Source organism: Tachyglossus aculeatus, chromosome 17 (genome assembly GCF_015852505.1).
Source record: "Tachyglossus aculeatus isolate mTacAcu1 chromosome 17, mTacAcu1.pri, whole genome shotgun sequence".
NCBI lineage: Eukaryota > Metazoa > Chordata > Mammalia > Monotremata > Tachyglossidae > Tachyglossus > Tachyglossus aculeatus.
In genome coordinates, this window is record NC_052082.1 from 53,804,346 (window position 1) to 53,819,213 (window position 14,868).

Consider the following 14,868-nt stretch of genomic DNA (forward strand, 5'->3'; position numbering starts at 1 on the left):
TAGTGACATCTGAGAGAAAGTAATATGCTAAATTATTTTTGACCCCCAATTACCTTTTTTGAGGTTGTTAATCACCATCTATAACCTATTTTGGGCAATGGATCTTTCCTGTATTTTTATATAAGGGCAAATTTAACTCTGAACATTTCACCCTTGGTGAAAATATTTTGTTGATAGGTTTTACGTTATGTAGATTAAAAAGGGAATTTTTTTGCACTGGTTTGAGAGGCTAATATTTTTTCTTTTCAGTGTATTTGCAGATTTATCTTTATTGAAAGTTTGAAAGAGGAGCTGGAAAGGAGTGTGTTCACTTTGAGACGATACAGTTCAGTACAGGTAGCTTTGTAAGTGGTATGAACTAGTTTTTAAGCATTCCAAATTGGGGCGACACTGGGAAAAGTGTCATCCGTTCACTAACTCCCAGAAGTGGAGGAGGATTAGCAATAATACAGGTGTGAGAAGTCCGTAGCAGGCTTCTCGAAAAAAAGTAGGAATGTCAGAAGTGGCACCCCCTACACATGAGGGTGGCCATCAAATAAGCCGTTTATCACACAGCTCTTCCAGGTTTCCTTGTAGCCAAAGTTGGGGCAGAATGCTGAGTTATTGGGCTGACCCAGAAATGGCTTAACAGAATAGAAATTGCAGGAGGGTGTAGGCTTATAGGAGGATGTACAAAGGCAGCAGAAGGGACCATGAGCAGGGAAAATCAAGATAAGATGGTCTGGGAAAAAGCTAGGTGAAAAGTGGACAAAAGAGGATGATGATGATATACTGACTCAGAAAAATACCCAGTTACACCTCTGATCTGTTAGTGCCTCCTGATCTTTCTCACAACTTTAGGCATGTTTTTAGGCCTAAACCTGCAAACCTTTGAGTGGGCTTTGTGTGTGTAGTTTTTAACAATCCTCCCAAATTTGAATTTCTGGAATTCTGACCCACAAGAGTAGTTGAAGCGGTGTAACCATTTTCCCAGAAGCTTGTTAGATGTTACACTTTTGAGTACTACCCAGCCACCCACCTACCAGCTTATTTGCATTAATCCTGCATGTCTCACTCTCCTTCATGTATTATATTCTTCTTTTCTCCCCATTATGTTTGCCCCTCAACATCTGTATTATTTTGATGTGTTTTTTTAGGTTCTGAGAGAACCTAAGATGGAAGTGGTTTTGAAGTAAATGAAACAACTAGAGCAGCTTCTTAAATCTGCAAAATGACTAAGCTTTAAGGGACCAATTATTTGTTTGGGAAAGAAATGAAGTGCCAGCCAAATGAGCAACAGTGAGCTTAGAAAGAATTTTAAAAATCTTCAGGGTTTTTTTTCCCATTTATTTATATAAAGAACAGAATCCCTATTTAATTATTCTTCATCTTCTGATCAACAAGCAGGTTTAACATTATAATTGTGCCTGTGTTGTGTAGGTTAGGTCGATTACATTTGTCTTCCAGACTTTGTTCAAGTGAGATTGCCTCATTATGTCTGGATGTCAATAATGATTGTTTTGGAAATGAAGCTATGGAGGAAAATAAAGTAACTGGAAAACTGGTCCTGTGAGGAAAAGTTAAAGGAATTAGGGAGATTTAGCTTAAAGGAATAACAAGCCAATGGGCAATTTAATAACACTTCGGGGGGGGGGGGGGGGGGGGGTGTGTGTGTGTGTGTGTGTGTGTGTGTGTGTGTGTGTGTGTGTGTGTGTGTGTGTGTGTGTGTGTGTGTGTGTGTGTGTGTGTGTGTGTGTGTGTGTGTGTGTGTGTGTGTGTGTGGCTGACCAGTGTCATAGTCCAATGAGCACCAAGGCAAAGAAATGAGCTAAACTTGGAATCGTGGATGAACTTTTTGATTCAGGGATAAAACTCAGGGACAGGCTACTACAAGAGGCGTCATAGGGTTTCAGTTCTTGGACAGCTTGAAGGAAAGAAGCATCAGTGAGTCCTCAAAGTTTTAGTGAATCACCTGCTTGAAGGCAGAGAATTGTACTGAAGGATGGTAACATCCTTTGTAGCTCTAGGATTCTTCAACTTAAAATTTGCCCAGAACTGTGAATCTTGCAAAATTAAATTTTCCAAAGTTGGGAGTTGCTCTCAGAGCAAAGCACTTGTGGTTCTCCAGAATAATAAAGGGATCATGTTGCCTTATTTTGCTTCCCTTAGGCATATAATAAACATTCTATCATTATTTAATATTTTACATTAATTGATTTTGGAATTATTTACTGCTGTGCCTCAGCTAGCGCCCTTAATATATTCAAAGAAAAAACCAACAGAGCACTAAACAGCCTAGCTTCCAGTAGAAAATAATGTAAAGACATTAGTACATTTTCAAGATCCAACATGTCGACCAAAACAGTACAAATACATGAATACATAAATCCAACCCAAATATAAATTACATGATCAAATAATCTAAAAAAGCATCAAAAAAGTATTTTAAGTGAGATTCTTTGTGTGTATGTATTCCTGTCAATTAATCAATAGTATTTATTGACCACTTACTATGTGCAGAGCACTAAGTGCCTGGGGTCATATTCACCAGAAAGGCACTTTGTGCTAACCGAATAGGGATTGGTTATTCTCTATCTGCTATAGTGAAATGGGTTTTAACCATTCTATTCAAGTCAATCAAAATAGTTTTAAGATTGAGAAGGGGAAATCAAAGTATTTTCAACATTATCTTGAACTCAGAGAGTCCAGTAAGAAATACCGACATGATTTCAGTGCCGGTGGAAGAGCCCAACAAGAAACATTATAATGGGTTTCCTGTACACTGCCCAGCATCATTCCTTTTTTCCCCCAGAATGTCATAACAGCATTTTTATCAATGTTTATATTTTGTTTGATTTTGTGTTCCACTCTACATTTTTTTTTCAACCCATTTTTCTCAAGAGGAACAGTAGTCCCTCACATGTGTGACCCCTCTATTCCTAGCCTGAGCCCCTGGGATTGTACAAGAAACCCTGCTCCGTTGGTCTGTGGGATGCAATGGACTCTTCTATAGTGGAAGGAGCAGGTTGCAGTAGCATTTTGAACTCGTGTGACCATGTATCAAAACACTTATTAACACCACTTATTAGTTAATTATCCATCAGTCTAGTGAAACAGCTCCTGATTTGGGCTTATTCATTTTTATTTTCAATCTGGACATTCCCAGTAGAGTAGTACCTGGCCAAGTGCGAGGGCATGGGGTAAAATTGTGGAAAAAAACTAACTTTGACCCCAGTGATTTTTGAATATTCTTTGTTGGCAGCGATTATGGTATGACTTTCTCTTTTGGTTTCTGAAATGTGATGGAGTAATAGCAATGTAGAAATGCATGTCAAGTGCCCCCATTTTCTTCCTGCAAAAGATGTCATTGATCTTTTCCACGGCAAGGTATTAGAGAGTGTCTTGAACTTACTTTTAGACTTGTTGAGCTAATATTTTAGCGAAGTGCAGTGTGCATGGTTAAAAATATGTCTCATTTAAAACACTTTTTTCATTTTGTTTTAGAAATCGAGCTATAGCAGATTACCTTCGTTCGAATGGCTATGAAGAAGCATATTCTGTTTTTAAAAAGGAAGCTGAATTAGATATGGTAAGTTCGTTTCCTGATGAAATGTCAGTCAGTTCTATTCAGTCATTTTTATTGAGTGCTTACTGTGTGCAGACCACTGTACTAAGCGCTTGGGAGAGTACAATCTAACACACAAGCTTACAGTTTAGATAAGGCTGGTTAACACTTACAGTCTGTGTAATACTTTGTGTTGTCCAAAGTGCAATTGATGAGTGTACCTGAAGCAAAAGAATGTGTACACATTGCAAATTTTGAAGTGAAACATTAGTTGAACATGAAATTTGTTCCAGCCATTCAAAGGGAAAACCAGTAAAAGGGACCAGGACTGCTGAGTGAGATGATCAGCTGAGTATAACTATTTCATTGTTTTAGAGGTCATTCTCAAACTTTTGCCCCCAGGGTCCCACTTGGAGATTCTCCTGTTTTCCCATACCCATGTTCCTCCACAGTTCATCTTCCCTGCCTGCTGGTTGCCAGCTTCCAACAATTATCCAGTGCCCATCAGCTGTTACCAAATCAGTGACTGGGGTGGGTGGGAGCATTGGGGTGATTCAGAAGTGGAGGAGGCCTGCTCACCCCATTGATCCAGCCTTCTTTTTGCCCCTGCCATCCTTATATGTCCCACTGCTCAAGTCTTCACAAGTTTCCAGGTGCAAACTCCCCAGTATCGCTTTTCTAATAAAAGTTTGTCTCCTTGTGTAGAATGGGAAAACTGGCAAATGTGAACTAGAGGGAAATCTGTCTTCCCATACAATAATTGTGGCATTTGTTAAGCACTGGGGTCCACAAGATAGTCAAATTGGACAGTCACTGTCCCACATGGGGTTCACAGTCTCAGGGATGTGGGGAAGAAAAGGTTTTCTCTCCCCATGTTGCAGATAAGAAATCTGAGGCACAGAAAAGGCAAGTGACTCGCCTGAGGTCATAGAGCAGGCAAGTGGTGGAGCTGGAATTAGAACCCCCTCTCGCAACTACCAATCCCATACTCCTTCTACTTAATCTCCTCATCTGTGGCTTTTGCTATGAAACAATTTTTCGAGCAGTAGTCAGTGTATCTTGTTTATTGAACACTTACTGTGTGAAGAGCACTGTACTAAACGCTTGGGAGCGTGCAGTATAATAGAAACGTTCCCTGCCCACAAGGAGCTTGTAGTCTAAAAGGTGAGACAGACATTAATGTAAGTAAATTCCTGATGTGTGCATAGGTGTTGTGGGGCTGGGAGGGGGGATGAATCAAGCGAGCAAGTCTGGATGCCATAGAAGGGAGTTGAAGATAAGGAAAAGAGGGCTTAGGGAAGAATTTCCCATTCATTCAGTATTTTTGATTGACTACTTACCATGTACAGAGCCTTGTACTTGGTGGTTGGACGAGAGTGCAATTAAAGTAAGACATGGTCCCTGCAATAGAGGAGTTTACAATCTAATACAGCAATTTTTATTGCTTTTTCTAATTAATTCGATTTGTATTCGCTATTGAGTCCAGAATTGATCGTAGTAAGATGACCAGAGAAGGGGTGGAACAGAAAGAGGAAGACGGGAAAGAAGGAAGAAATGAAGGAAAGGAGCAGAGAGGAGGGTAGTTAACTACTGGAAAAGAGCTGGGGCAGCCACTACTTTCAGCTGTGCCTCTGCCACCCTGGCTGAAAGTGGAAGGCTCCTCTTTTTTTTAAAAAAAAAAAAAACAACACTCCCTCTTACTACAGAATGTCTGGACACCATATTATCTGGACTTCTTTAAGAGTTAAAGAATCAAGAAATGATTTGTTCCTAGACTTTTTCTGGTTTTCTTCTTGTGCTTTTCCCCTTCATACGGGTTTCTCATATCACCATATTTTCAGTAACCCCAAAAGCCTGAAGATGAGTTTCTGGAATTGGCAAACAGTTTTGAGAGAAATTAGATACCCAGCTCAAAAATGGTTTTAATAACTTCACAGTTGTCTAATGTTCACCTTTTCAGAATGAAGAATTAGATAAAAAGTATGCCGGACTTTTGGAAAAGAAGTGGACGTCAGTTATCAGATTACAGAAGAAGGTAAATGCTTCCAGAATTTGAAAGACTAATTATTGCCAAGTTCTAAGCTATTTCAACTCTCTGGTTTAAAGCCAGGTGGTATGCTCTTTACTACAATATCTTAATGTATCGAGCAGTTTTTTTTTTAAAAAAAAAGTATATTTGTATTACACCTACAAACAGTTATTTAATATTTCGCAATATCTTAAAATGTTACCACTAAATTAAAGCCAGACATCTAGGAGAGGATCAGTCCTGAAAAAGTTAAGAATGAAAGACTTCAAAAGATTTTACATGTCTTTTTACAAAAGGCAGTTTAAAGAATAAAACATTTTCATTAAATTTGTGCTTTGCTAAATAGCAGTGATGTTGATTGTTTACACATTTAAGAACCTTTACATAAAATCTAGGTAAGATGCTTTGTAGTTAGCAACACCCGACAGTGAAACCAATATTAATGCAGTCTGTAAGAAAAATAAATATCTGCTTCTAGGACCACCAGATGTGTGCAGTCATGAAATAATGTGTCCTAGGAGCTGAGCTTATTGAGGATCACCAAATATTGCTTGGCATTTTAAGCAATAAGTACCAATTAATGAGCATTTGACTGAGTGAAAATAACTGTTTAACTCCTAGGTTATGGAATTAGAATCAAAACTAAATGAAGCCAAGGAAGAGTTTACATCAGGTGGACCTCTTGGGCAGAAACGAGACCCAAAAGAATGGATCCCACGTCCTCCAGAAAAGTATGCACTGAGTGGACATAGGAGTCCTGTCACCAGGGTCATTTTCCATCCAGTTTTCAGTGTTATGGTCTCTGCTTCGGAGGACGCTACAATAAAGGTAAAAAGCCGCACTCCTGAAAGGCACTTGGTGGGTGGATGATAGAAGCAGATTAGTGCACTCAAAAGTGTGAGAAGGAATTAAAAGAAGCTTCAAATGAAGCCTGATGTATTTGAGACAATGTGGGTAAGTAATCAATCCAATGGTATTTATTGTGCATTTACTGTGTGCAGTCCACTGTACGAAGCACTTGGGAAAGTGCACTATAGTAGAGTTGGTAGACATCCTTGCCTACAAGGAATTTGCAGTCTACCGGGGAGACATTAGAGTAAATTACAGATAGGGGAAATAGTAGGGTACAAGGATATATGGACAAGTGCTGAGGGGCTGGGATAAGTAGCATTAATCCCTCAGTATTTTAGTTTGGCAACCAAATTAGAGAGCAAAATCCTCGATATGGTGATGTCGATCAATCAGTAATATTTATCCAGTATATATTGTGTGTAGAGCACTGTATTACGTGTGTGAGAGACTGCAATAAAATTGGTAGTAGGATCCCTGCCCTCAAGCAGCGTACCAGTTTGAGGAGACAAGGTTATCCCTTTTCTCCTAGTCTCGTTTGTTTCTCCATGGAGGTATGTTGAAGATGACATATGCTCTTTTTTTTTTAACCTTGAACCACACCACTTCCACAGTGTTGCCTAGTTGGAAAGGTCATGAGCCCCACGAGCCTTGGAGCCAGGTGACCTGCATTCTAATCCTGCCTCTGCCTGCTCTGTGACCTTGGGCAGGTCACTTCTCTGTGCTTCAGTTTCCTCATCTGTGAAATCGAGATTCAATATACCTGTCTTCCTTCCTTGACTGTGGGCTCCTGCAGCACAGAGATTGTGTCCAACCTCATTATTTTAGGTTTTTCCTAGGGTCTCCCTGGGAAAAGTGGGAGTGGGTTTGATATCCCACTTATCGTCAGTAAGTGCTTAACAAATAACTGTAATTATTGTTATTATAATTTGTCAAAGTAGCTCTACTATTGGGTCTATTTAGGTCATTGTTGGTCTTCTCAGCTTCTTAAAGTGCAGTCTGCTCTGTGGGTGGGTTCATCTGTTTGTTGTCCCTTCTATAGGCTATTTGTGGCCTGTCATCTTTATTTTTCTTTATATTTGACTTTGAAAAGGGAGTTGAACTAAGTGAGGATGAAATGGGTCAGCCTGTGAACTCTACATGTCATTTAGATGTGGCACTCGTGATTTAATTGCTTTGGCTTGCATATAATACATCGGAGAAAAGGCAGTTCAAATTGAAACAAGAGCGTTGCATTTAAATACTATTGAATGAAAATGCTTTATTTAAAATATTGCTTCTAGAAAGACTTGACCCACTTTAAGCTGTGAAACACTTCGGTCTGGCAACAGTGTCCTGGTTGTAAAGAAATATGTAGCTGCTATATTTATAGATGAGGAAGCATGAACTTAATTTGTGTACTGTCTGAGGAGTGTTCCCTAGATTTGTTTATAATTAAACTGTTATCTCTGAAAAATGGCTGTCATTGAACTACTTTCAGAAAATTTTAGGAAGAAATACTTAATTGCTCTAAATGAATATTTTGGAAAGACTATGTCCCTTATTCTTTATAACAGTCACAAATAGGTGCAATGGGGCTACCAGTTGTTAAATCCAAATAGTAGAAAATGCAATTTGAAATGTTGAAACGGGTTATTTAATCGTGAAAATGAAGACAAATGTTTTTGATACATTGTAATCTTGTACATTGTATTGTTAAGATCTTAAAACTTTGTAGAATCATTGGGCATTATGTTTAATTTTAATCTGAAAAAAAATCAGAGCTCATGTATTTTTAGGTGTGTGTTAATGGATTCTCTCTCTGTTCAGAAGAAGCCTACTAAGATCTTACCATGGTGATTCTCCCTTCAAGACAAGTCTTTAGGCTTGAATCCCATAGACTTAGATTTTCAGCTAATGAATCGTTCCCTTCATTATAAGACTCTGAATTACCCAGTTCCTTTTGTTTTCCACCTCAGAAGTTGAAGGGACCTTTGATTATTAGGTGATGATAGAACTTGCGTCCAGTTTGAAGAAGTGAAAATTGAGTTGTCATTAAAACACTAATTGACAGATTTGGGAAGGTTTGGATATTTATCACATTCAAAAAAAAATTCGAAGATCTGTTTTTGATTTTTGACAGAAGAATTCTGTTCAGTTGAAAGGTGCATTTTTCAAGAAAATAATGTCAAATCTCCCACTGGTTTAACTGTAGCTCAGTGCAAATGGGAACTGGATCATTGAGAAAGTAATGTTCATTGAAATTCCAATTCTTTTAGGGAAAACATATGGGTAAATTATATTCTGGGCCTTGGTTGAAAGTTAAGCTTGATTTAGGCAACTGGAATGGGGCTGTTTGTATTTTCAAGGGCTCTGCCCCTATTGATGTCTTTACTTTCTCATCCTTCCCCCCCCCCCCCCCCCCCGGCAAAAAAAAAAAGGAAAAAAGAAAAGCTGATTTTGGAGTCAAGGCTAAGATATTAAGGGCTTTCTTTGGTTTGAAAATTGTAAATATTTCTGTTCTCTTAATTATTGATTGCCCTGTTATTTGAACTGTATGCCAGCTTGTTTAGAAATCACCTGCTCAGTTTGCTTGCTCTTACCGGGAAAAATGCAACTCATTAAAAAACATAAGACTCTGGAAGATTTCTCACATTTATTGTTTTCCCCAGCCAGACATCCGATTTTCCAGGACGGTCCTCCTTTGTCGTTTGCTCAATTAATTATTCAGCAAGGTGCCAGACTGGCCATGCTGGGTGTAAATGTAAGACTGAAGACTGGGAGGAGTGAGAGGCTGGTGCTAACCAGTTTTCTGTTCACTTGTCAGGTGTGGGATTATGAGACCGGAGACTTTGAACGAACCCTTAAGGGGCACACAGACTCTGTACAGGATATTTCCTTTGACCACAGTGGCAAGCTATTGGCCTCCTGTTCTGCTGATATGACAATTAAGCTATGGGATTTCCAGGGTTTTGAGTGCATCAGAACCATGCATGGTAAGGTGAAAAGGCGGAGGATTCATCCGTGATCTGTAAAAATGGAAGTAAAAAATCACTTGAACATTTTCATCCAAAAAACTGCTGGTGGAGAGAAGGGAAACAGCAAAAGAGTATTTCTCATGGTGCACACAGGTTTTCCTTCATTCCTTTCAATGTTTAGATCCTAAGCATGAACCTTACTGCTTCCTGGCAAATTAAATTGCACCATGTCCTCTGCTACTCGACTACATGATAATCATTGGATGAAAATTATGCTTTTATTTTTTTTTTAGGGCATATTGTTTCAAGGAAGTTTTTCTTCTGTCTTTGAATTTTTTTTTAAATTTACAGAGGAGGGATTGTTGAAGGGTTCCAGGCATTTTGGGATATTGAGACCCAGAGAAAAATCTCCCAAGCGCTTAGAACAGTGCTTTGCACACAGTAAGCACTCAATACATACAATTGAATGAATAGGGCAGCAGCATGGCTTAGTGGCAAGAGCATGGGCTTAGGAGTCAGAAGACCTGGGTTCTAATCCCATCTCTGTCACTTGCCTACTGTGTGACCTTGGGCAAGTCACTTAACTTCCCTGGGCCTCAGATTCCTCATCAGTAAAATGGGGATTCAATGCCTAGTTTCCCTTATACTTACAATGTCAGCCCCACATGGGATCTGATTATCCTGGATCTACTCAACACTTAGTACAGTGCTTGGTTCATAGTAAATGCTTACAAATACCACAGTTATTAATAATAACTATAATTATTATTACTATAAATACACCAACCAATTTGGAACCTTAATGCAATTTCTCTCCAGTTAAAACCCCAGGGAGTTTAGCAATTTGAAATCTTCATTAAAATCCACATTTCTAATCCACTTTAGGAGGATTTAAATCTTCAACTATCAACCATGTGGTCTCAGATTATTATTATAATTTTTTTTGCACAACTAGGGTTGGCCTACAAAATATTGATTTAAAGTGCATATTTAGGTATTGTGATAACCTGTTTTATTAGGAGTATGAGATTAAACTATTTCTGGTAAAGTTTCCCTCCTGTGTTTCAGGCCATGATCACAACGTTTCTTCAGTAGCCATCATGCCCAATGGAGATCATATAGTTTCTGCCTCGAGGGATAAAACTATAAAAATGTGGGAAGTGCAAACCGGGTAAGTGGATTGGATTTTGTTAAACACCACCAGTTAGGCAAATGAAAAGTTTTAATCTTTTTAGAAGTGTGTCATACATTTTAAAGATCCTTCCCCATCTCACAGGAATGTACCTCTAGACTGTAAGCTCCTTGTCGGCAGGGAACATATATTCCAGTTCTTTTGCATGGTACTCTTCCAAGCAATTAGTACAATGTTCTGCACACAGTAAGCCCTCCATAAATATGATTGATTATGAGGACGGAAATGAACTAACCGATATGCAAGGACTTTGCAAAAACAAAAGCACTCAACTGAAGCCGGCATATAGTTGAGAGGGAAAGCCAATTATTTCTCATATCTCAAGACTGAAAGGTAACTTCTTGAAATCAGTCCCTTAGCTGGGACCTGAGGAGAGAGACAAGAAGCCTTGCTAGCCATAATGGGGAATTTAAATTTCCCTGTTGAAAGTTTGGTCTGGTCTAAGAGATTCCGCTACCTGTTGATTGAATTCTCTTCTCTGGTATTCATTTGAGATAAATGACAAATACTAACACAGGTCTGCCATTCCCCCTTGGGGTGGTGTTCGAGCTACCGATTGTTAAAATCAAACTTGGGTCCACAAATTTTACTCAGTCAGTGGTTAGTGCTCTTCTCCTCCCCTCCCTTCCCCCCTCCGCTGGCTAACATAATATTTGTTAAACCTCTTGTGCTTATTCTAGCTCTTTCGATAGCATCCATCTTGACATCTGAGACACCCTTCCCGTTTGGGTTGGCTGGCATTGATTCCCTCACTGCTCTCATCTGACTTTCTGACTTGGTCCCTCCCGGCCTCTGAGAGAATGCTCCCGAATGCTTGGCTATTTTAATGTCTTTCGGAAGAGCCCTGGACTGGGTCATTTATAACATGAACTTCTTTGTATCGGTAGCTACTGCGTGAAGACTTTCACAGGACACAGAGAATGGGTTCGCATGGTGCGGCCAAATCAGGATGGCACCCTGATTGCCAGTTGTTCTAACGACCAGACGGTGCGTGTGTGGGTTGTGGCAACAAAGGAATGCAAAGCTGAGCTCCGAGAACATGAGCATGTGGTAGAATGCATTTCCTGGGCTCCGGAGAGCTCATATTCTTCTATCTCTGAAGCTACAGGATCTGAGGTACTGGCTTAGTTTACTTTGTCGCCCATTGGTATTGCTCTCGATGCTCTAAATCTATCCTAATATGTGCTTTTGGGGCTATTTCTTCGTGTGTTTTAAAGTTTGTATCTCCAAAAGCTATACCTCTTGCCCCTACCTCCAGTTTTTCACTCTGATCTGTTTTTAAAAACCAGTGAGCATTCCTCCAACCAAGCATTCTGCTAGTTGGTCCGAGGATTTCCCAAAGCTGCAAGAACATGCGTATTTTAAAGTTCCAGATGCCCTGTTACTTATTTGGGTGTCAAAGGGAGACTTAATTGCTCTCCAGGATGAGGATTTTCAGGGTGTGTTTTTAAGTGGACATCACTTGGTGCCAGAGTTCAGAAACGGAAGCTCTTACACCGTGGTTCAGCAGCAAGGAATTCACACTGGTTATAATTTTGGCTCAGTGGCAGTTCTTCATTTAAACTAAAATGGGAAACGTCTAGTTTAGCATATGTAAATTGTGGCCACGTTGCATTCTGAAAAAATTATTCTACATTTGTTCTAGGTTCTTTGGGCTACTGATCCCTTTTCTCCTTCCCAGATTGTAACAGATCAAGGAAAGATTGCTTCAAAATCCAAAAGCTTGGTGTTCTTTAGTTCTATGTCCTAGCTAGCTAACTTTCCATAAGAAATTATGTTTACTGACTTCTGGTTGTTCCCTGCTGTACTCTCCCAAGTGCTTAGTTTAGTGTTCAGGAAATATTATTAATTTGCTTCATTTCCAATCATCAAATTACTAATATGTGACTTGCTGAAATCCATCACTGCACAAAAACACTTCTTCAGTAATGAACTTACAGCCTGACTTCTGCAAGCGAGAAGCCTGTTAAAAAGCTGGACGGTGCCAAACTGGAAATCATCATTAATCTTGCATAGTCTGCTACTTTTGTTTCCACCAAAAAAATTGGATGTGAATTGATGCCCTTCTCTGTATTGCAGCTTGGTAACTATTAATAATTACAGAATTAATTCTTATTTACTAATAAACTTTTCTCCTTCAGCTCTATGTTATATCTGTTGACATTTGGACAGTTACATTTTTACTGAATAAGAGATCTATTCACTGTTTTTTTTAAAAAAAGCTAGTGGTCTGAGAAGTCTCTGAGTAAATTTCTCACCCAGAAAAGTCTATGTTTTTTTAATACTGTCTCCATAGACTAAAAAAAGTGGCAAGCCCGGGCCTTTCCTGCTGTCTGGATCCAGGGACAAGACCATTAAGATGTGGGATGTCAGCACTGGCATGTGCCTTATGACACTCGTAAGTTTTTGTATCAATTAATCTTTAAACCTTTTTGTTGGTTGCCTATATTACTGAATCAGTGCTCTAAAAAGCTCAGGAATTAAAATAACAGCAGTATTACTGATAGGGGCCAACAACCTTTTCCATGTCAACTTTCCTGGCTTCACCAGTGCAGAATTCCATGTAGATAGGGAATTTTCCACCCCAGCCTAAAGAGAATGAAGTGCTTAAGTTTCTGAATCCATTTCAATAGCTTGGGATTTCCCATTCACTCTATTTCATAGTCTTGTTAATTCCTCTTTGAGGAGAAAAAATAAACCTGCTTAATGTAGCTCGACAGTGTAGCAAATATTTTTATTTGTCTCCCCCTATTAGAATATAAGCTCCTGTGGACAAGGAACATTTTATTTCATTACTCAGTATTTTCCAAGCATCTAGTACAGTGTGCCGCACCAAGTAGGTGCTTGAGAAAAGTTGCTGGTACACTGTCACCTTCGCACCTTCAGAATTCTGGAAACCTTTCCAAGGAACAATTAGGCATTAGGAATTTGGACCCTAATGCTTTTACAGTCTGTGGGATAGAAAACTGCTTCTGGAGAAGTTAACAAAATGCTAGATATCTCAGTTCTGTAGTAGTGCAGTTATACAGATAAGGGCAGTTATCATGTCCATCGGGCTGGACTGGCTCTAAAACTCCCACTGGGAAATCCTGGCAGGAACATTTAAGGGGGAAACACGATGGTTGGTGGGAAGCAGAACAGGAGTTCTGGTGGAGGTGCAGAAGCTGAGTGGTTTCTCACTTGCTCAAAAAAATGTACAACTCCACTGAGGAAGGGGAGGAGTAATAACACTTCTTAGGTACTTACAGTGTGCAAGGTCCTGTACTAGGTGCTAACAGAAAGTACAAGAATTGATTCAGACATGGGGGCTCAATCTAAAAGTAGGAGTGAGGAGAAGGCACACAGGGAAAGAAATAATGGGCTAAGCCAGCTGTGAAAGCAGCAATTCTGCAATAGCATTGTAGCTAGGAGAGAGTTAGTCCTCCCGCTCCTCGCTGCCCAAGCAGGGCCAGCTTCAGTCTGAGCTCTCACAGTTACGTTTGGGGTGTTGAGAAAGCAGCTTCTGCCACAACCGGCAGGTTCTCTTCTCCTTGATGGGGAGAGGGCACTTACCGAAGTCTTTAGGACCTCTGACCTAGGTTTGTGGCTTCCACCAATGGCTGAGAAACTAGGTTGCAGGCTTCTTTGCCAGGAAATCAGGGATTTGAGGGGCCTTGATGGTACGGTAAGCAGCATAGAGCTGGAACCCTCAATTCTCCTGCTGAATTAGGATTTTTGTTTCCTATGTTGTAAGAGTTGAAATGTTTCCCACTAAATGTACTGTACCTCTTTGTCTTCAAGGTGGGTCATGATAATTGGGTACGCGGAGTTCTGTTTCATTCTGGGGGCAAGTTTATTTTGAGTTGTGCTGATGACAAGACCCTGCGTGTGTGGGACTACAAGAACAAGCGATGCATGAAGACCCTGAATGCGCATGAACACTTTGTTACCTCTTTGGGTATGTACAAGCTACAACCTTCCTCTGCCCCGTGGGACACTCCTGGATACCCAGCAGGTTTCCAGTTGTATAAACCCTTTGCAATTTTCCAGGCCGGTGTCCTAAATTTTCAAGGCTTGAAACCTGAAGGGAAGCAGAAAATGGATAGATTTTTTTTTTTTCTGTTTTCTTCCGTCATGACTATCTCCCCCTTCCTCACCTAAACATTCTCGTGCTGGAATCGCTGAAGCCCTAAGTTGTTGAGTTCCAACGTCCTTTGGTCGGGCAATTGACCTCATGGAAAGGTGATCACATTTTCCAATTTTCAGCCACTGGAATGAATTAAGATTTCCAAACCCCAGAAATGTTTCCAACTTGTAC

General features: G+C 39.9%; 1 protein-coding gene across 2 annotated transcripts in view; it reads left to right on the top strand.

Moving 5' to 3' along the window:
- PAFAH1B1 (platelet activating factor acetylhydrolase 1b regulatory subunit 1) overlaps positions 1-14,868 on the top strand; it is a 55,873-nt gene that overhangs the window by 35,854 nt on the left and 5,151 nt on the right. For both annotated transcript variants that reach the window (XM_038759881.1, XM_038759880.1), the window contains exons 3-10: positions 3,484-3,568; positions 5,505-5,579; positions 6,195-6,401; positions 9,229-9,397; positions 10,448-10,550; positions 11,459-11,687; positions 12,868-12,969; positions 14,352-14,508. In XM_038759881.1, coding sequence (XP_038615809.1) covers positions 3,484-3,568; positions 5,505-5,579; positions 6,195-6,401; positions 9,229-9,397; positions 10,448-10,550; positions 11,459-11,687; positions 12,868-12,969; positions 14,352-14,508 — 1,127 coding nt within the window. The remainder of the gene's footprint in view (positions 1-3,483; positions 3,569-5,504; positions 5,580-6,194; positions 6,402-9,228; positions 9,398-10,447; positions 10,551-11,458; positions 11,688-12,867; positions 12,970-14,351; positions 14,509-14,868) is intronic.